This window comes from Oncorhynchus mykiss, chromosome 24, assembly GCF_013265735.2.
Source record: "Oncorhynchus mykiss isolate Arlee chromosome 24, USDA_OmykA_1.1, whole genome shotgun sequence".
In the NCBI taxonomy this organism is placed as follows: Eukaryota; Metazoa; Chordata; class Actinopteri; order Salmoniformes; family Salmonidae; genus Oncorhynchus; species Oncorhynchus mykiss.
The window spans coordinates 15,976,733-15,998,871 of NC_048588.1; the positions used below are offsets into that span (position 1 = coordinate 15,976,733).

A 22,139-nucleotide genomic window follows, 5' to 3' on the forward strand; every position below is an offset into this window, starting at 1 on the left:
CACACACTGTACGCAAAAGCAGAGGACAATTAACTGTTACAGCTATGTATCCAATTTGTGTAGCCTTTCATTACAGGACTGTAGACTGGCCCAGGAAGGCGTATGCAGTTACATTCTTCTTTTAAGAGCACAATAGGCTGGCTGCAGTTGGACAGACAGTAGACAGTCACAGTGGGAACATACAAAATCATTACCCTGGGAGATTTTAACAGCTCAAAACAGAGGGAGGGATATAAAAGAGACAGAGGGAGCGATAAAGAGAAAGTGAGAGAGACAGAGAGAAAGGAAGAGAATTACATTGATTATAACAGAGCTCGCTGGGGAAAAATCTATAGATCATCAGCTTTACATAAAGCCATTACGACATGGAGCTCATGTAGCCAGGAGGACAGTGGCGCTTTACTGAAGCCATGACTCCCTGGGCGTGGCATGGGTAGGTGATTGTGTGTCAGGGCAGGAAAGGGCACCAGAGACTGGCTGACCCCCTCTGGGTTTAATCTTCTGTGATCGGTCCATGGTGGACGGACAGCCCTACTACTGGGTAAAACACACACACTCAAACACAGCTGCACATCTTGCTAAATGAGAGTGGCCAAAAAGGCGACAAAATAAAAAGCACCACTTCCCATAACGTTAAGATACAGCCACGAGGGGAGTGCTAATTGCTAGCTGTGTATAGACAACTCGTTGCAGGCTAAATGAGTGGGCTGGGGGTGTGGAGGCAGTCTCTGTGGGGTGTTTCCATCGTGTTCAGCATATGTGGTGTGGGTTAGCTGGGTGTTGGGGTGAAGGCCTGACTCTCTCTCACACATCAATGAGGTGTAAGGAGTTATGACACCACAGTGACTGTTCTTCATCATGACACACAGCTGCTTGGCACTTTCCATGTTTCTATTATCTATTCACTAGGCTATTCATTATGATGTGTTACTAAATATGGGCTGGGCTTTACTGGGCTACGCAGTGTGGCTGGAGATGAGTTCTAGCCTCATTTACCAAGGCTTAGTAGATATTTAAGAGGTGTGGGGTTAGTTAGGTGAGCCAATAAAGCTTGTAGAATAGTAACATTGTGTTTTTATTGAACAACACTTGTGTGTGTGTGTTCCTTTAAGAGTTGTTGGGAGGTTGAGCTCCTGTAAATGAGCGAGCAACGCTGAACTAATCTTCCATGGAGGAACAGATTCCAAGATTCTTATCAGTGGCGTGATTGAGAGGAATTACAGACCGCGAGAGAAAGGGAGGGAGAGTGTCTCATGTCCCACCACCTAATCATACACTGCACACAGCCTTACTGACGCCATCACACTTTAATCAAACCACCCTCCACACACTGTTTCACAGGCCCTATCGTTAAAACAGTCATGTCATTTTAACCTTGGGGATTTTGGCTAATAATCAAGTCAAGATGATGTGAAGTGCGAGGGGTGAGGTGAAGGAGAGACAGGCTGTAGTGAAAGGGTGAAGGAGACACGGGCTGTAGTGAAAGGGTGAAGGAGAGACGGGCTGTAGTGAAAGGGTGAAGGAGAGACGGGCTGTAGTGAAAGGGTGAAGGAGAGACGGGCTGTAGTGAAAGGGTGAAGGAGAGACCGGGCTGTAGTGAAAGGGTGAAGGAGAGACGGGCTGTAGTGAAAGGGTGAAGGAGAGACGGGACTGTAGTGAAAGGGTGAAGGAGAGACGGGGCTGTAGTGAAAGGGTGAAGGAGAGACGGGGCTGTAGTGAAAGGGTGAAGGAGAGACGGGGCTGTAGTGAAAGGGTGAAGGAGAGACGGGCTGTAGTGAAAGGGTGAAGGAGAGACGGGCTGTAGTGAAAGGGTGAAGGAGAGACGGGCTGTAGTGAAAGGGTGAAGGAGAGACGGGGCTGTAGTGAAAGGGTGAAGGAGAGACAGGCTGTAGTGAAAGGGTGAAGGAGAGACGGGCTGTAGTGAAAGGGTGAAGGAGAGACGGGCTGTAGTGAAAGGGTGAAGGAGAGACGGGCTGTAGTGAAAGGGTGAAGGAGAGACGGGCTGTAGTGAAAGGGTGAAGGAGAGACGGGCTGTAGTGAAAGGGTGAAGGAGAGACGGGCTGTAGTGAAAGGGTGAAGGAGAGACGGGCTGTAGTGAAAGGAGAGACGGGCTGTAGTGAAAGGGTGAAGGAGAGACGGGCTGTAGTGAAAGGGTGAAGGAGACACGGGCTGTAGTGAAAGGGTGAAGGAGAGACGGGCTGTAGTGAAAGGGTGAAGGAGAGACGGGCTGTAGTGAAAGGGTGAAGGAGAGACGGGCTGTAGTGAAAGGGTGAAAGGAGAGACGGGCTGTAGTGAAAGGGTGAAGGAGAAACGGGCTGTAGTGAAAGGAGAGACGGGGCTGTAGTGAAAGGGTGAAGGAGAGACGGGCTGTAGTGAAAGGCTGAAGGAGAGACGGGGCTGTAGTGAAAGGGTGAAGGAGAGACGGGGCTGTAGTGAAAGGGTGAAGGAGAGACGGGCTGTAGTGAAAGGGTGAAGGAGAGACGGGCTGTAGTGAAAGGGTGAAGGAGAGACGGGCTGTAGTGAAAGGGTGAAGGAGAGACGGGCTGTAGTGAAAGGGTGAAGGAGAGACGGGCTGTAGTGAAAGGGTGAAGGAGAGACGGGCTGTAGTGAAAGGGTGAAAGAGAGACGGGCTGTAGTGAAAGGGTGAAAGAGAGACGGGCTGTAGTGAAAGGGTGAAGGAGAGGAGGGAAGTGAATAAACCAGCTCACAGCTGGTAAAGGGGGTATATGTGTAGCTTCACAACGGCCTTCAACAGAGCAGCATCCTAACCTCTAATTACACCACTAGGAATAGAACCTCTGAACGCCACACAGCCAGGACAGGGTGCCAGACCAGTCACCCCATAACCACTCTGCTGTCTCTGTAGTCACTCCAACATACACAAGCAGTTCTATGGGGTTTGTTGCGTCATGCTTCTTGGGTTGGACTTGTTGGGCTTTTCAGGACCAGTCACTGAGCTGTCGAGTCATAGCATTGTTTCGTACTGGCTCTGGTGGTTTTTGGGGTTAACTTGACCACTGTTCGAAAGAGCCATGGGACTGAAGGACCTACGGTAGAGTGAGAGGTTTTTCTTTGTTTTCTTCTCTTGCTCTCTCTGTGCAGTTAATTCAGAGCAAGCCGATACTGGCCTGCAATCCTGGGTGACCAAGGGGCTCCCCTCGCTCTCTGATACTCTAAAGCAGGCGGATTTAGAGACCAACGTGGCAGTTGTTTTGATCATGAGGCTTAATGATGAAAGGCTCCTAAATTACAGCGTGGAGGACTACGCTGCTGCTCACAAACACACACACACACACTTTCACCCTGACCTCGTTAAGGTGGAAAAAAAGAGAAAGAAAAGTGGCTTTTGGGGGTACTTTTACTTTTTGGGGTACCCCGACAACATCATAATTCAAAACACTTAAGGTTCATCAGGTTTGGGCTGGCATAAATGAGGTGGTAACGCACCCATGTGGCGGGAGGGGGGGGGGTTGTTTGTGTAATGGACACTTAGGATGTAGCCACGGTGTATATGTAGGGTGTTACTATTGACAGTACTTTTTCTTCTATGGTATGGTCGTAAAGATGAAAGTGGTCACGGTTGCCGGCCTGTCGCTGAGCGGTTGGCCAGAACGGTGGGACCCCTGCTTTATCTCCTGATCAATCCAGCTCCACACACACACTTATAGGCCAAAGGTCGCTGAGTCAACTGTAGGTAGTCAAGGTAAACCAAGGGCGCCCCCTACAGATTGGACAGGTCATTCAGGCCAGGGCAAGAGGAGTAAGAGGTAAGAGGTAAGAGTTGTTCTGTAATGGCCAAACAGCAGCTCTGCTAAACCTCCAAGTAACAATCCTAAATTAAATGTGGTATTTACCTGCTTGGAGAGCACGCTATGTATGTGTGGGTGATTACTGTGTGTGCCATGTCAGAGTGATTGTGCGCATTGTGTGTGACGCGAGCAGATGTGAAGATGTAATACATCAGTGTGTGCGTGTTGGGGATTTATTGTCACACGCATTGTCAATGTGTGCAAGGTTTAGTCTATCTATTTGTAAGTCATTGATTGAGGGTGTGTATGTGTATAAAGGTATACACTTAGTTCATGTACAGTGCCTTGCGAAAGTATTCGGCCCCCTTGAACTTTGCGACCTTTTGCCACATTTCAGGCTTCAAACATAAAGATAATCAAGACTTTTTGTATCCAAATCCGGCTTTAAACTTCTTCACAACAGTATCTCGGACCTGCCTGGTGTGTTCCTTGTTCTTCATGATGCTCTCTGCGCATTTAACGGACCTCTGAGACTATCACAGTGCAGGTGCATTTATACGGAGACTTGATTACACACAGGTGGATTGTATTTATCATCATTAGTCATTTAGGTCAACATTGGATCATTCAGAGATCCTCACTGAACTTCTGGAGAGAGTTTGCTGCACTGAAAGTAAAGGGGCTGAATAATTTTGCACGCCCAATTTTTCAGTTTTTGATTTGTTAAAAAAGTTTGAAATATCCAATAAATGTCGTTCCACTTCATGATTGTGTCCCACTTGTTGTTGATTCTTCACAAAAAAATACAGTTTTATATCTTTATGTTTGAAGCCTGAAATGTGGCAAAAGGTCACAAAGTTCAAGGGGGCCGAATACTTTCGCAAGGCACTGTATAAAGGTGGTAAATGTGTGTTACTAAAAAAAGGTGTGTGTGTGTTATTAATGTAAGCCTTTTCCCTGGGGGGTGCAGTCAGGCACATCTGAAGGTCTGAAGCAAAGGCCAGAGGCATGTGAAGGATTCCTACGAGAGACTGGAGGTCACAGTAAGCACCATCACTCAGCAGCTACTTTATTAGCTGCTCCTCCACACAGACCATGTGGTGCCTTTATTTCCGGGGAGAACAATCCATAAAGGTGGGAAGATGCCAGAGCAAAATCATTTGGTGTAGATTGAGGTCAGGAAGTATCCGCGGCACTCTGGGTAAAACTGGAACACACACACACACACACACACACACACACACACAAGCACACACTCTCCATCGCTCTCCTTAAAGGGATACTTCGAGATTTTGGCAATTAAGCAAAAGTCAGATGAACTCACAGATAACATTTATGTCTCTGCATCCAGTATGAAGGAAGTTTGGAGGTAGTTTTGTGAGCCAATGCTAACTAGCGTTAGCGCAACGGCTGGAAGTCTATGGTACTGTATGTACTAGCATGCTAGCAGTTACCATAGTCATCAAGTCATTGTACTAATGCTAGTTAGCAATTGAGGAGAGCAACATAACCTCTTCTGTTGTGAGAGTAGCATAATTCAACACCTCACACACCTAAAACGGTCTACCTGGTGTCGGACCAACATTAAGGCCTGACTGTGAGTCAGTGTGGTCACAGAAACACAAAGGGAGTGCCCCGGTGTGTGTGTGTGTCTTCACATATCAATGCACGGTTGTTGTCACTCTCCCACAGTGGGATGAAGTGCCATTGTCACTGCAGGGCCTACTTGATGGAGCCACTTCCATTGTGTGTTGACTGCAGGTGAGAGGAGGCACCTTCAGGCACCGGCCCCACTGACTACCATTGTTCTAACACAGATACATACATCCCCACTTCATAGGCCCTATCCACCGCACTCCTACAGAAGAGGTTAAGAGGGGGGGACACCCTGGAGTCCTGAAGAAGAGGTTAAGAGGGGGACACCCTGGAGTCCTACAGAAGAGGTTAAGAGGGGGGACCACCCTGGAGTCCTACAGAAGAGGTTAAGAGGGGGACACCCTGGAGTCCTACAGAAGAGGTTAAGAGGGGGACACCCTGGAGTCCTACAGAAGAGGTTAAGAGGGGGGAACACCCTGGAGTCCTACAGAAGAGGTTAAGAGGGGGGACCACCCTGGAGTCCTACAGAAGAGGTTAAGAGGGGGGACCACCCTGGAGTCCTACAGAAGAGGTTAAGAGGGGGGACCACCCTGGAGTCCTACAGAAGAGATTAAGAGGGGGGACACCCTGGAGTCCTACAGAAGAGGTTAAGAGGGGGGGACACCCTGCAGTCCTACAGAAGAGATTAAGAGGGGGACACCCTGGAGTCCTACAGAAAAGGTTAAGAGGGGGGGACACCCTGGAGTCCTACAGAAGAGGTTAAGAGGGGGGGACACCCTGCAGTCCTACAGAAGAGGTTAAGAGGGGGGGACACCCTGCAGTCCTACAGAAGAGATTAAGAGGGGGACACCCTGGAGTCCTACAGAAGAGATTAAGAGGGGGGACACCCTGGAGTCCTACAGAAGAGGTTAAGAGGGGGGGACACCCTGCAGTCCTACAGAAGAGATTAAGAGGGGGACACCCTGGAGTCCTACAGAAAAGGTTAAGAGGGGGGGACACCCTGGAGTCCTACAGAAGAGGTTAAGAGGGGGACACCCTGGAGTCCTACAGAAGAGGTTAAGAGGGGGGACACCCTGGAGTCCTACAGAAGAGGTTAAGACGGGGACAGGGAGGTTGTGTTCCCTTCACGTGGGTTCACACTAACATACAAATTGTTCCTCCCTCGCCTTTTCGGATTAGCATTCTTTACATCCAAAATAAATACTTTTGGTGTGTATGCCTGTGTGTGTGTGTTGCAGTGAGCTGTCTCCTTACCGCTGGGGTTGAATGCCATGCAGGATATGGGTTTGTCATGGGCTGGGAAGTGGGCCACCACTCCCTCTCCATCTGAGTCCTCACTCACCAGGACCTGGAACAAACGAACGCACGAACACACACACAGAGAGAGACATTCACCACAGACTCTACACAGAGATGGACTTTCCAACTTCTAACACATGGACTTCTTGTAGCTTCTTGCTGTAAGTAAAATCATGGATAATTAATATGTTACAATCCCACTGGTAAAGAGCATTGCCACCTTGTGGATGTAATTAGCAATCATCAAAATTAACACCAGAGAGAGGATTGTTCACAATCTCGTCTCGGTCTCTCTTTCTACAATGTCACCGCAGCACTGTACCCGCCATCTGTCTTCATGTGCTGCATGACAACTAAGACTGGAATGACAAAAGACTGATCTCAGACCAGTAGCTAAGCTCAAAGTCCTCCGACTGTTCAAAAGAAATACAGTGCTGCTGAGTATGATTCTGTTCTCAGACCAGGGGCTCTGTGTGTGTGTGTGTAAACGTCTCTGGTCTCAAACAGATTATAACTAAGCCCAGACATGAGTCCAGGGAAGGAGTAAGAGAGACAGAGAGGAGTGAGGGAGAGAGAGGTCGGTCTCATAGTGATAAATCTGGTCTAGTGTTGCATTAGTTTTAATAGGAGTCAGTCCAAACACAAAACAACCTCCAAGATCAACTGAGCCTTTTTTTCCAGACTGGACTAGAGGGAGAGAGAGGAGAAAAATGAAAAGAACAAGGAAAAAGGGTGACATAAACCAGACCCATTTTATTACGTAGGAGGCACACAATGTTGTTCTGTGAGGGAATCCTGCCGAAGCCCTTTGAAACTGAGAATTAGTGTCGGGGCTACCTCTGGAGAGTAAACCTATTATACAGGAGGAGTGAGTGAGTGAGTGAGTGAGTGAGTGAGTGAGTGAGTGAGTGAGTGAGTGAAAGAGGGGTCACCACTTCCAACAAAGGGGTCAACAAACTAGGTGAGTGATGTGGCAAGAAAACAATGCCATGCATTACCTGAAGTCACAACAATTCTCTCTCCCTCCCATCCCTGCTCTCCTCTCTCACTCCCATCCCTGCTCTCCTCTCTCCCTCCCATCCCTGCTCTCCTCTCTCCCTCCCATCCCTGCTCTCCTCTCTCCCTCCTCTAACTGTGTTTATGTGTAGTGTAGGGTTACTGTATAATGGCCGGTGACACAGTGCAGGCCTGCTTCTGCGGGCTTTATCCCCGGTCTGGAGGAGCCCTCAGGAAACTGAGGTACATGAACACACACACAAACACATCCAGACACACACACAGCACTGGCATACAGCGTACTGCAATAAAGGCATAGTACGGATTTATAGTAGCCTTATGCCCTCATACAGAGCGACTATAGCCAAATATCGTGTGAGCATTACACAGGCACCCTTTCATTTGCACTAAGGGAGCTAGGAAGAGAGGAGCGTGGCAGACAGAGGACGGATACAGGCATCTTGTGAGGTTACTGCTGATGATGAGCAGTGCATTCATTTAGTCTCCACACTGCTTAAAAAAGCTGGCGCTGTGGCGAAGGCCGAGCTGTGAAAATATGTGAGCAAGCAAAATAAATCCCACCTTAGGTCCCGAGGTAATGTCAGGTGCGTGTGTGGGGTGTGGGGTGTGGGGAGGGCTCCTGAGTTTGCTCTAGCAGAGGATAAAAAAGGTTTAACCTGGGAGGTTTCTCACCGCACCACAAAACCCAAAGGTGTATTTACGGAGGTCAGAAAGGACAAGAAAAAGGAGGGAGGGAAGAGAGGAGAGAGAATCTGTTCTGATTGAGCCTGAGGGTGTAAAAGGGCGTTGTATGTGAGACGTGTTAATATGTAGGGCTGTGGCCCAGTAAATGTGACACTCTGTTAAAGATACTGTACAAGGAAATGGACACCTGGGAATGTTTTCTGGTTTCCCACAACGCACCAGTAAAAAACACTTCTCACTCTGATGAGAGAATGTCTAGAGACAGAGTTCAGTTTGGGGCAAACTAAGAACAGCTGTGCTAAGACAATATGTGGATTTATGTAACTTAAAGAGAAAGAATTAACGTGGTTCATTTCATTTCTATGACCTGGCCTTCACCTGGGACCTGTGCCAAAAGCAGGAAGAGACTCATTACCATGATGTATCTAGCAGCCAGTGGCGGAGATAGGTTGGGCCCATTTATAAGGTAGTGATGACATCATCATCAGGTGAGAATTATTGTTCAAACAAGAACCCCTGTAGGGTTATTACGTACACAAAAACCAACCAATACCTACACTGTATGTTTTGCTTTGTACAATTCTTCAACATTACTTCAGAAAGCGATAACACTTTTGGGGAGCCATGGTCCATAACCCAAAGACACACAGTAGTACTTCTACCTCTCCCACAAGATCGTTCTAACTTCACATCGTGTCGCATTCCTTCGTCCATTCCTATTTCTGGTTGCAGAACGTGTACATTTTCTGACAGTTACTTCAGAAGGGGATGGAACACTGTTGGAGAGCCAGGGTCTATGACTTTGTGATCACACATACCTGTCCCTCTCCGACGTTGTGTGTGTCAATGATGGTGATTACTCCGGGGGCATGGGGGCTTCGGCGGGTGGTGCTGTGGGGGGTAGCACCCTCCTCGTCGGGGGCGCCAGTGGGTAGAGTACCAGCTAGCTGGGTCACCACCTTCCCCACCATGGTGAGACCAGTCTTTAGGGTCTAACCAGAACGACAGGGGGAAGGGGGAGGGAGAGCGAGAGAAACGCATATAAAGAGGGGGAGATGAGGAGAGAGAGGGAGGAGGTGGAGAATAGCAGGAAACAAACATCAGATTGGGCTCGTCGTCATAAAACAACTACAGACACTTCCAATAAAGAAGACACCAGTAAGTCTGTGTTTGACTATGGGGAGCTGGGAGAGGAGTGTTGATCAATATAGAATGACTGTGTCTATGCATGACTATGAGTGAGAGAGAGACGGCTATTTGCTCAACGCTAACAGCTGCTGATGATGATGATGATGTGGAGTGCTGAAACAGCAGGAGCCGAGTGTCTGCCACCAGTCTCTCCTCCCCAGTCTCCCCCTCAGCCCTACACAGATCAATGGCTCCTGTTTGGACTAGCACTAAAACCTCACACTACAGTGATTAGAAAACACATTAGTGTTGATCAATTAGGAGCCAAACGCCCTGTTTCATTATTGATGCGGCTCCGAGCAATTTACACACACCAGTCTGTTAGTGGGCTAGGTGGGGTCGCCAAGTGAGGGAGTGTGTGAGTGATGCATAGACCCAACAAATGCGAGGCGCCACGCGGTATTGACAGCGCTGCCTGGCCTGCATGCCTGATTAGGTTCTCCGGGGCCCCTTTGTGCTGACACACACACAGTACACTGACTCCATTAGCTCAGGACAGTGTAGCAGGGAGATAGACTCCACTTCAGCAGCCCTATCCATTTCTCTGAGCCTGGCCCTGGCCACAGAGGTATGTTTGAGTCAGACACCCTGGCGAGGAGCTGCCACACTGATTAAGAGCATCACACAGTCTGACAACAAGCAGGTTTGCTTTACGTTAATATTCCAGTGATTAGAATGAGGAATTATAATAATACAGCTGGAATTATGCGCTGTTATAAAATGTTATTTCCTATAAAAGGCTAGGAAACACTCCCCTTAGTGCTCCCTCTACACCCCCTCTCCCTTTCCAAGTCTCTGGACAGAAGCACTTAGTCTGTGTCGCGTTGTAGACTGGAGGGGAGGGCGGGCGAGGGTGAAAATATTGAGATTATAATATATAGTTCTCAACGGCGGCCGCAGACAATCCGTCTGCATATCGGGATGCCCTTAACCTCGTTTCCCCCTCCCTCCGCTAGCCAGGCTAACACTTTAGCGCTGCCGCCACTGCTCTTTTTGATGTATACCGCCATTAGCAGCTAATGGGACTTCATCACGCTAGCCGTTAGCGCTCATTAAGGAGAGAGGGAGGGAGAGAGAGGGGTAGACCATGGGAATAACTATGACCCGAGGGGTCTTCATAAATCAATTAGGGTTCCCCTTTGGGGGCCTGGCTAAGACCGGAGACTGGAACCTTATGAGGAGAGTGCAGCGCTAGGCTAGTAGCGCAGGTTAGCTCAGCCGCTACATCAACAGAGCGGAGGGGTATAAATTCAGCTTGGTATCAAAGGGCTTAGCAGTTAGGGTAGTGTAGCCTGGCGGTGCTCTCCAGCTGAGAGGACTATTACAGGGGCTGTGTCCCATATTGCAGTACAGTACAGGATGGAACCCCCTACAGACACACACAGGGACGATAGAAATTAGTTAAGATGCTCAGACTCTCAAGGCCTGTGTCTGGGTTATGATGTATAGTCTCATAACGGTGTCTGACTCACAGGGGAAAGCCAAGGTGGATCCTATATCACTTCTCAGAAATGTACAGATGATTTTATTACAACCACTGGGGTGGAGGGAGGTGTGAGTGTTTGTGTTTCACTTACTTTAGCAGCGCTGATGACTGTAGCTGTGTAAGACTGGGCATTGTCCCCGCAGGCACCGCCTCGAGACTGGTGACACCGGATCAACTGGGGGGGAGACAGAGAGGAAAACAGATAAGAAATAGATGATCATCCTCCTCCTGCAGCTGAGGCCAACCAGGAACAGAATATGAGGGTCAGCACATTAAAAACCTCTCCTATCCCACTGTCTATTTCCTGGGATCCATCCAGCCATCCCAGACCTACTCTATTCTTAAGGAACAGAGAAGCTTATAGTAGTAGTCAGTGACCCATCTGTCAATTACTTGAGTGGCCGAGCGTAATCAGACAACTACCAGACACAATTATCCATTAAATGTATTGCAAGAGTGCGTAGAGTGGACTTGCTTTTGGAAAATACAAAAATCCTATTAAATGGACATAAAAAACCCTACATCTGTTGGTTTTCAGTTGTTATCATTTCTAGTGGTCTCTTCTTGGAATGAGTTGTACTGAGAGATTAAAGAGCTAAAGTAAAAAATGAATTTGAGGATTGTAAATATGGTGTTGTGATAAGTACATCCGTGATGGATGGGTGTGTGTATATTCAGTGTGTGTGTGTCCTACCTTGTTCTCAGCGTAGGCTAGCCAGCGTCCTCCCAGTGCTATGGGGTTTAGGTTGGGGCCCGGACAGGGAAAGCAGCCTGAAACACAGGAGGAAACGTACAGTTATTGACCCTTCAGCCACAGGACAAACTGGATACACAACTGGGGCTGACAACACAGTCACACAAAAAACATTTAATATATACCAATCAAGGTGGAAAAATCAGACCTGTTTATCAACAACAAAAAAGCCTTTGGATTACCTAACTTCAACATGTTCCCTTTTAGAAGTTGTGAAACAGTGAATGCTGCTGTGGATATGTGCTTCAGGAGTCGGAGATCCTCTCCTCCGAGAGTGCCTCGGTCTCTCTTAAAGCCTTAATGTGTTTGAGAGGGGAAAGTGGATCACTGTGTATGAGTGTGTGGGTGTGTGTCTGTCTGTGTGGGCTTGCTTGCTTTAGTAGTCCCCATAGGGATCAGTCTGTCTGCCAGTCAATCTAGACAGGAGCCGTTCCCACTTTATTGGGTGCCACAGAACGCATGAGGTCATAGTGTGGCTCTAAGTAAAAAGAAACACACTCAAAAGCTCAGCATAAATACAATGGACGTCAACACACACACAGAAGATGAGGACAAAAGGCCCATAAATTCACAAGCGGATCAGCTATCAGTATAAACAAGAACAAATGTGTTCTCACTCACACAGATGTTGATGTAAACAGTCATGTCACACTAGACATGATGATGAGTAGTAATTAACTAAATAAAGGCATGCACACACTGGAGTCAATGGCCACACAGCACCAGACCTGGGTTCAAAAACTTTATCTGTGCTTGATTAAGCTTGTCTGGCTTGATAGACCAACATATTAGTTCCAAAATGTCCTACCCTGCCCGTCGGGCACGCCAGCAGGCTAAAGCAAACGCTCAAGGTATTTGAAAGATTACAAAGTACATATTTTTTTTAATAAATCCAGTTCTGCACAGCACATCCACCATCACAGGATTCACCACTACTCACAAACATGTCTGTAAACATGAGGGAGTCATGATGGATACGGACTTAAATGCACGCAGAGAGCAACTAGGACAAATACGCTTGTTTGCACACACACACACACACACACACACACACACACCTCTATAAACGAACATAACAGTACAAATACACATCTCATATACAGACACGTACAAGCAAAAGCACACACCAATATGAGGTCATGTGAGTGCATGGAGGCAAAGGGAGAGGGGTTTGGCTGACATAATGTACTGCTCAGGGTGCAGATGAGATGGGGAGTCAGACAGTAATTTAGTGTTCAGAAGAGTCGAGGCTGGGAGGCGCGGGGTGAATAGGACTTGAGGTTAGCCACAATGCTACAGCCTTTTGTTGGCTCTCCAAGGCTGGGGGAGAACGACCCACTCAGCCCAGGCAGTGAGACAACATGTGTCTGACACATCCTGTGAGGAAAGAGGGGGAGGAGAGGAGAGGAGAGAGGAAAAGAGAAAAAAGGAAGAGGAGAGGGGGAAGAGAGGATGAGACAAGAGATTGTAAAAGAGAAAAGACAGAGAGAGGAGAGGAAGGGGGAGAGGGGAAAGGACATAGAGAGAGAATAGAGGGAGAGAAGGGGAGAGGGGAAAGGACATAGAGAGAGAATAGAAGGAGAGGGGAGAAGAGGAAAGGACATAGAGAGAGAATAAAGGGAGAGAAGGGGAGAAGAGGAAAGGACCAAGAGAGAGAATAGAGGGAGAGAAGGGGAGAGGGGAAATGACATAGAGAGAGAATTGAGGGAGAGAAGGGGAGAGGGGAAAGGACATAGAGAGAGAATTGAGGGAGAGAAGGGGAGAGGGGAAAGGACAGAGAGAGAATAGGGAGAGAAGGGGAGAGAGGAAAGAGGGGAAAAGGCTGAGGTGAACAGAGGAAAGAAAATGCAGAGTGCTGAAGAAAGAAAGATGAAAACATTTGAGGGAGAAAAAGGGGAAACACCAACCCAAACCTCACATCCCCACACAGACAGACCTACCTCATCCCCAGTCCACAACACTCTAAAGACAAGCAACAACATAAAACAACCCACATTACAGGACGCCTGTGTTGCTGTTCTTCCTCCCCAAAGACATCTCCATTTTACAAGGATGAAGCATCATTCAGAGCGATTAACAGTGATTGACTATACTCGTTGTCCTGTGGCCCTGCCAGCCAGACATAGGGGGGAAAGGCAGGCAGAACAGACAACACATTAAGAACATATTCTCCTAACAGCAGTTTGCTTACTGTCTACAGACAGCAATGGCCTTGTTACAAAGAATGTTTCACGTCATCCTGCACTGTCCAGGGGTCATGTTTAGTTGGGCACAAATGAGCAAAACAACCCAATGAGCAGTCTTATTGTACTAGTACGATACCAGCCAGTTTCAAAATGTTTTATCCCCTTCAGTGCCTTCTGAACACAACCTAGGTAGGTAGTGTAGCTAGCTATATGATGTTGAGTTGTAAACATGCTATAAACACACTCAGAGATGTTGATATGTGCTACGCTACCAGAGGGAATCCAGCATGCTCTACCATTAAGTTTCAGTTAAACAGTTTAGGCCTGTTTCAAAGACTTGTTCGAAACGTTGTGCTGGTTTGGTGGTTTGTGAGTGGTGAGGTAAACGCTGCCAGTACCTGTCTTCAGTTGGTTGTTTGGGCTGGGTGATACCAGCGTGACAGACCTGCTTGTCTTCTGGTGATGGGATGTTTGTGTGGAAATGCTGATGTGTTACGTGACTGGGCTGGCTCTGTGTGTTGGTGCGACTGGCTATATAACTGTTAGTGGGCGGCTATATGGCTTCAGTGTTCTCACAGATGTACACAGAGATCGACACAGGACAGAGCACCTGTTCCAAGATGATATGTCCATTGATTTCACTGAAGAGTAGATGCATCTGTGAGTACTAATTACAGTATCCACTGGTCTACTGTGTGTGTGTACACCATGTATGTGTGCGAGTGAGAGTGCATGCATGCGTGTGTGTGATAAGAATAGTGTGTGTAGGATAGAACAGAATAGAACAGCGGCGTCTGTAAAGAGAAGAGGTGGCGGACTATGTATTCTTGTAAATAACAGCTGGTGAACAACATCTAATGAAGTCTCAAGGTTTTGCTCGCCTGAGGTAGAGTATCTCATGATAAGCTGTAGACCACACCATCTACCTAAAGACTTTTCATCTGTATTAATCGTAGCTGTCTACATACCACCACAGACCGAGGTTGGCACTAAGACCACACTCAATGAGCTGTAAGCCATAAGCAAACATGAAAACGCTCATCCAGAGGCGGCGCTCCTAGTGGCCGGGGACTTTAATTCAGGGAAACTTAAATCCGTCTTACCAAATTTCTATCAGCATGTTAAATATGCAACCAAAGGGGGGGAAAAAATCATTATAAAAAACTCTGGGTCACCTGTATCCACACACAGAGACGCATACAAAGCTCTCCCTCGTTCCTCTATTTGGCAAATCTGACCATAACTCTATCCTCCTGATTCCTGCTTACAAGCAAAAATTAAAGCAGGAAGCACCAGTCACTCGATCAATAAAAAAAATTCAGATGAAGCAGATGCTAAGCTAAAAGACTGTTTTTCTAGCACAGACTGGAGTATGTTCCGGGATTCCTCCGATGGCATTGAGGAGTACACTACATAAGTCATTGGCTTCATCAATAAGTGCACTGATGATGTCATCCCCAAAGTGACTACGTACAGTTGAAGTCTGAAGTTTACATACACCTTAGCCAAACACATTTAAACGCAGTTATTCACCAATCCTGACATTTAATCCTAGTAAAAATTCCCTGTCTTAAGTCAGTTAGGCTCACCACTTTATTTTAAGAATGTGAAAAGTCAAAATAATAGTAGAGAGAATTATTTATTTCAGCCTTTATTTCTTTCATCGCATTCTCAGTGGGTCAGAAGTGTACATACACTGAATTAGCATTTGGTAGCATTGCCTTTAAATTGTTTAACTTTGGTCAAACGTTCCAGGTGGCCTTCCACAAGCTTCCCACAATAAGTTGGGTGAATTTTGTCCCATTCCTCCTGACAGAGCTGATGTAACTGAGTCAGGTTTGTAGCCCTCCTTTCTCACATGCGCTTTTTCAGTTCTACCCACACATTTTCTGTAGGATTGAGTTCAGGGCTTTGTGATGGTCACTCCAACACCTTGACTTTGTTGTCCTTAAGCCATTTTGACACAACTTTGGAAGTAGGCTTGGGGTCATTTGCGACTAAGCTTTAACTTCCTGACTGACGACTTTTGCTTCAATATATCCACATAGTTTTTCTGTCTCATCATGCCATCTATTTTGTGAAGTGCACCAGTCCCTCGTGCAGCAAATCACCTCCACAACATGTCTCTGCCACCCCCGTGATTCACGGTTGGGACGGTGTTCTTCGGCTTGCAAGCCTCCCCTTTTTCCTCCAAACATAACGATGGTCATTATGGCCAAACAGTTGTATTTTGTTTCATCAGACCAGAAGACATTTCTCCAAAAAGTATGATCTTTGTCCCCATGTGCAGTTGCAAACCATAGTATTGCCTTTTAATGGTGTTTTTGGAGCAGTGGCTTCTTCCTTGCTGAGCAGCCTTTCAGGTTATGTCGACATAGTTTTTGTTAACTGCGGATGGTTTTGTTGACTGTGGTTATAGACACTTTTGTACATGTTTCCTCCAGCATCTTAACAAGGTCCTTTGCTGTTGTTCTGGGATTGATTTGCATTGCACTTCTCACACCAAAGTGCGTTCATCTCTAGGAGACAGAACGCGTCTCCTTCCTGAGCGGTATGACGGCTGCGTGGTCCAATGGTGTTTATACTTGCGTACTATTGTTAGTAGAGATGAACGTGGTACCTTCAGGCGTATGGAATATGCTCCTAGCTGATTTATTTTGTTTGTCCCATGATGTCAAGCAAAAAGGCACTGAGTTTGAAGGTAGGCCTTGAAATACATCCACAGGTACACCTCCAATTGACTCAAATGATGTCAATTAGCCTATCAGAAGCTTCTAAAGCCATGACATCATGTTCTGGGACTTTCCAAGCTGTTTAAAAAAGGCACAGTCATCTTAGTGTATGTAATCTTCTGACCCACTGGAATTGTGATACAGTGAATTATAAGAGATCTGTCTGTAAACAATTGTGGAAAAATGACTTGTGCCATGCACAAAGTAGATGTCCTAACCGACTTGCCAAAACTATAGTTTGTAAACAAGAAATTGGTGGAGAGGTTGAAAAACAAGTTTTACTGACTCCAACCTAAGTGTATGTAAAATTCCCGACTTTAACTGTATATACCCAACCAGAAGCCATGGATTACAAGTAACATCCACACTGAGCTAAAGGAAAGAGATGCCGCTTTCAACCGGAAGCTTATAAGAAATCCCGCTATGCCCTCAGACAAACCATCAAACAGGCAAAGCGTCAATACAGGATAAAGATCGAATTATACTAGACCGGCTTTGACACTCGCCGGATGCGGCGGAGCTTGCAAACCATTACGGACTACAAAGCAAAGCACAGCCGAGAGCTGCCCAATGACACGAGCCTACCAGACGAGCTAAACTACTTCAATGCTTGCTTCGAGGCAAATAACACTGAAATATGCATGAGAGCACCAGCTGTTCCCGGAAGACTGACATCATGCTCTCCGCAGCCGATGTGAGTAAGACCTTTAAACAGGTCAACATTCACAAGGCCGCAGGGCCAGACGGATTACCAGGATGTGTACTGCGAGCATGCGCTGACCAACTGGCAAGTGTCATCACTGACATTTTCGACCTCTCCCTGTCTGAGTCTGTAATACCAACATGTATTAAGCAGACCACCATAGTCCCTGTGCCCAAGAACACTAAAGTAAATAACTGCCTGCCTAAATGAATACCGACCCCTAACACTCACGTCTGTAGCCATGAAATGCTTTGAAAGGCTGGTCATGGCTCACAACATCCTTATCCCAGAAACACTAGACCCACTCCAATTTGCATACCGCCCTAACAGATCCACAGATGATGCAATCTCTATTGCACTCCACACTGCCCTTTCCTACCTGGACAAAAGGAACACTTATGTGAGAATGCTATTCATTGACTACAGCGCAGCGTTTAACACCATAGTGCCTCTAAACTCATCAATTTCTATTTATTTATTTCACCTTTAATTAACCAGGTAGGCCGCAACCTGGCCAAGATAAAGCAAAGCAGTGCGACAAAGAAACAACAGTTACACATTGTATAAACAAATGTACAGTCAATAACACAATTGAAAAATGTATGTACAGTGTGTGCAAATGTAGTAAGATTAGGGAGGTAAGGAAATGAATAGGCCATAGAGGCAAAATAATTACAATTGATCATTAACACTGGAGTGATAGATGTGCAAGTAGAGACACTGGGGTGCAAAAGAGCAAAAATAAATAAATAACATGGGGATGAGGTAGTTGGGTGTGCTATTTACAGATGGGCTGTGTACAGGTACAGTGATCATCAGTAAGCTGCTCTGACAGCTGATGCTTAAAGTTAGAGAGGGAGATATAGGTCTCCAGCTTCAGTGATTTTCAGTTCCAGTCATTGGCAGCAGAGAACTGGAAGGAAAGGCGACCAAACAAGGTGTTGGCTTTGGGGATAACCAGTGAAATCTACCTGCCGGAACGCATGCTACGGGTGGGTGTTGCTATGGTGACCAGTGAGCTGAGATAAGGCAGAGCTTTTCCTAGCAAAGACTTATAGATGACCTGGAGCCAGTGGGTTTGGCGACGAATATGTAGCGAGGGCAGCCAACGAGAGCATACAGGTCGCAGTGGTGGGAGGTATACTAAACACCTCCCTCTGGAACTGGATCCTGGACTTCCTGACAGGCTGCCCCCAGGTGGTAAGGGAAGGTAACAACACATCCACCACGCTGATCCTCCACACAGGGGCCCCTCAGGGATGCGTGCTCAGTCCCCTCCTGTACTCCATGTTCACTCACTACGGCCAGGCACGACTCCAACACCATCATTAAGTTTGCCAATGACAACAGTGGTAGGCCTGATCACTGACAATGACAAAACAGCCTATAGGGAGGAAGTCAGAGAACTGGCCGTGTGGCGCCAGGACAACAACCTCTCCCTCAATGTGATCAAGACAAATGAGATGATTGAGGCTACAGGAAAAAGAGGACCAAGCACGCCCCCATTCTCATCGACAGGGCTGTAGTGGAGCAGGTTGAGAGCTTCAAGTTCCTTGGTGTCCACATCACCAACAAACTAAAAATTGAGCAAACACACCAAGACATTCTTGAAGATGGCACGACAAAACTTATTCCCCCTCAGGAGACTGAAAAGATTTGGCATGGATCCTCAGATTCTCCAAAGGTTCTACAGCTGCACCATCGAGATTGGTTGCATCACTGCCTGGTATGGCAACTGGTTGGCACCCGACCGCAAGGCACTACAGAGGGTAGTGCGTATGGTCCAGTACATCACTGGGGACAAGCTTCCTGCCATCCTGGACCTCTATACCAGGTGGTGTCAGAGGAAAAACCTAAAAATTGTTGAAGACTCCAGCCACAATAGTCATAGACTGTTCTCTCTGCTACCACACGACAAGCGGTACCGGAGCGCCAAGTTCAGGTACAAGAGGCTTCTAAACAACTTCTACCCCCCTCTTTTACACCGCTGATACTCTGTTGTTATCTATGCTTAGTCACTTTAATAACTCTACCTACACTACCGGTCAAAAGTTTAACAACACCTACTCATTCCAGGATTTTTCTTTATTCTTCCAGTTTTCTACAATGTAGAATAATAGTGACGACATCAAAACTATGAAATAAAACATATGGAATCATGTAGTAACCAAAAAAAGTGTTAGACAAATCAAAATATATTTTATATTTCAGATTCTTCAAATAGCCACCCTTTGCCTTGATGACAGCTTTGAACACTAGGCATTCTCTCAACCAGCTTCATGAGTTAGTCACCTGGAATGCATTTCAATTAACAGGTTTACCTTGTTAATTTGTGGATTTTCTTTTCTTAATGCGTTTGAGCCAATCAGTTGTGTTGTGACAAGGTAGGGTGGTATACAGAAGATAGCCCTATTTGGTGAAAGACCAAGTCCATATTATGGCAAGAATAGCTCAAATAAGTAAAGAGAAATGACAGTCCATCATTACTTTAAGACATACAATATGGAACATTTCAAGAAATGTGTACATTTTCTCAAGTGCAGTCGCAAAAACCATCAAGCGCTATGATGAAACTGTCTCTTATGAGGATCTAGAACAAGGCCCTAATCCCTATATAGTGCACTACTTTTGACCAGGCACCATCAGGTGCCATTAAGGATACACACACAGTCCCAGCTCCTTACTTGTAACAAAGAACTTTTTGTTGAAGGTACAGCTGTCGAATGCAGCAATCTTCTCCTGCAGGGCGACAACTAGAATCCTACAAGAACCAGGAAAATTACAAATAGTATGTGATTTTCATATAACATGAAACTACAATATATTTATATGAATGCAAAAAGTGATGCCACCATACGTACTCCTTGTTGCAGTGCAGGTCATAGATGGGCGTCTTGAACTGGATGGACTTGACCATCTCCCCTGTCCTCAGTGAGTACAGGTCCACACAGCAGTATGGAGGGCTCGTCCTAGGCACAGAAACACATCCTTTATTTGACACATTCAGTACAAAATAGCCATATTTTCAAGGATTTCTCTCTCAATTCAAGGGCTTTATTGGCATGGGAAATGTTCACATTGCCAAAGCAAGTGAACTAGATAATAAACAAAAGTGAAATAAACAATATGAATTAACAGTAAACATTACACTCACAAAAGTTCCAAATGAATAAAGACATTACAAATGTCATATGTGCAAATAGTTAAAGATCAAAAGGGAAATTAAATAAACAAATATGGGTTGTATTTACAATGGTGCTTGTTCTTCACTGGTTGTCCTTGTGTCAACAGGTCACAAATCTTGCTGCTGTGATGGCACACTGTGGTATTTCACCCAATAGACATGGGAGTTTATCAAAATTGGGTTTGTTTTAACATTTTGTGGGCAACCCCTCGCTCTCCACACCCTCACCCCCCCCTTTATGCACGACACAACCCAGAGTGCCTGGATACAGCACTTAGCCGTGGTATAGTGGCCATATACCACAAACCCCCAAGGTGCCTTATTGCTATTATAAACTGGTTACCAACGTAAAAATAAATGTTTTGTCATACCTGTGGATTACGGTCTGATATACCACAGCTGTAAGCCAATCAGCATTTAGGGCTTGTTTCAGCCTAGCCTACTGACACAAAAAGTTAAGAATACAAAATTCTGATCTTATCTCCTGCAGCACTACTTCTACTCCACTGACCAGCAATGGGCTGCAAGCATCAATTAGGTTCTAATGTCTGCGTTCTCAATCACTCAAACCAACCGAACAACAGGCCACTATTTCTCTTCTTTATGGTGGAAAAGATCTGCTCTTTCCATTCAGGCCTCTCTCTGACAAATGCAAACAGTGGATGAAATACTGTGGCCGAAGCGTTGAGAAAATTACCCCATTTCAAATTATGCCCACATCAGGCCATCACAAAGCAGCCAAGGCATCTTAAACTGTTCGCAAAGCACCGGGAACATGGAAACACTTAGGGGAGAGTTGAATGGTAAAAAGCTGCAGGGACCGTCCATGTGCTACTTGATAGCCCTGAGTCGCAGCCATGGAGAACCGGAGAGGGTTTCATTTGTCAAAATTCTTCCAATGAGGGAATCTTAGAATGGAGCCGATGATAGAGAAGCCAGTCTGCCTGCATCAGTCTCTCTCGCTTCTTCTCCATCTTGTTCTCTCTAATTAATTCAGTCTCTCCCCCTCTCCTCTCCCTCTCTTGCGCTCTTCTCCTGCTCTCTTGTCCAAGTCCTCGCTCTTGGTCAATAGTCAAGGCTCTTGATTAACTGCTGTTGGTTTGTGTTAGCCGTGTGTAGACTGGCTATATTGAGTCTTGTCGCTACAGCAAATGCCAAGCAGAATTAGTGTTGGTGAACTCAGGCTGTGTTCTGGCTCCATGTCTGCCTGGGGACTGGGTGGTACAAAAACACTCATTAAGTCCTGTTGCAGACATAAGGGGAGACATGCAGGTAACTGCCAAATTAAAGGAAACACTTGAGTAAATGAAGGATACCAAGTACAGTACCAGTCAAAAGTTTGGAAACACCTAGTCATTCAATGTTTATTTTTACTATTTTCTACATTGTAGAATAATAGTGAGAACATCACAACAATGAAAAAACACATGGAATCATATAGTAACCAATTAGATTTGAGATTCTTCAAAGTAGCCACCCTTTGCCTTGATGACAGTTTTGCACAGTCTTGGCATTCTCTCAACCAGCTTCATGAGGAATGCTTTTCCAACCGACTTGAAGG

General features: G+C 46.3%; 1 protein-coding gene across 7 annotated transcripts in view; it reads right to left on the minus strand.

The window, feature by feature from the left end:
- The window catches only part of LOC110503843 (breast carcinoma-amplified sequence 3), a 350,355-nt gene that overhangs the window by 298,413 nt on the left and 29,803 nt on the right, over positions 1-22,139 (minus strand). For 6 of the 7 annotated variants that reach the window (XM_036961230.1, XM_021582400.2, XM_036961227.1 and 3 more), the window contains exons 8-13: positions 20,256-20,363; positions 20,079-20,155; positions 11,714-11,790; positions 11,111-11,194; positions 9,164-9,337; positions 6,600-6,693 (exon numbers count right to left, since the gene is read on the minus strand). In XM_036961230.1, the coding sequence (XP_036817125.1) occupies positions 6,600-6,693; positions 9,164-9,337; positions 11,111-11,194; positions 11,714-11,790; positions 20,079-20,155; positions 20,256-20,363 (614 nt within the window). The remainder of the gene's footprint in view (positions 1-6,599; positions 6,694-9,163; positions 9,338-11,110; positions 11,195-11,713; positions 11,791-20,078; positions 20,156-20,255; positions 20,364-22,139) is intronic. The other variant, XM_036961229.1, reaches the window with a different exon arrangement.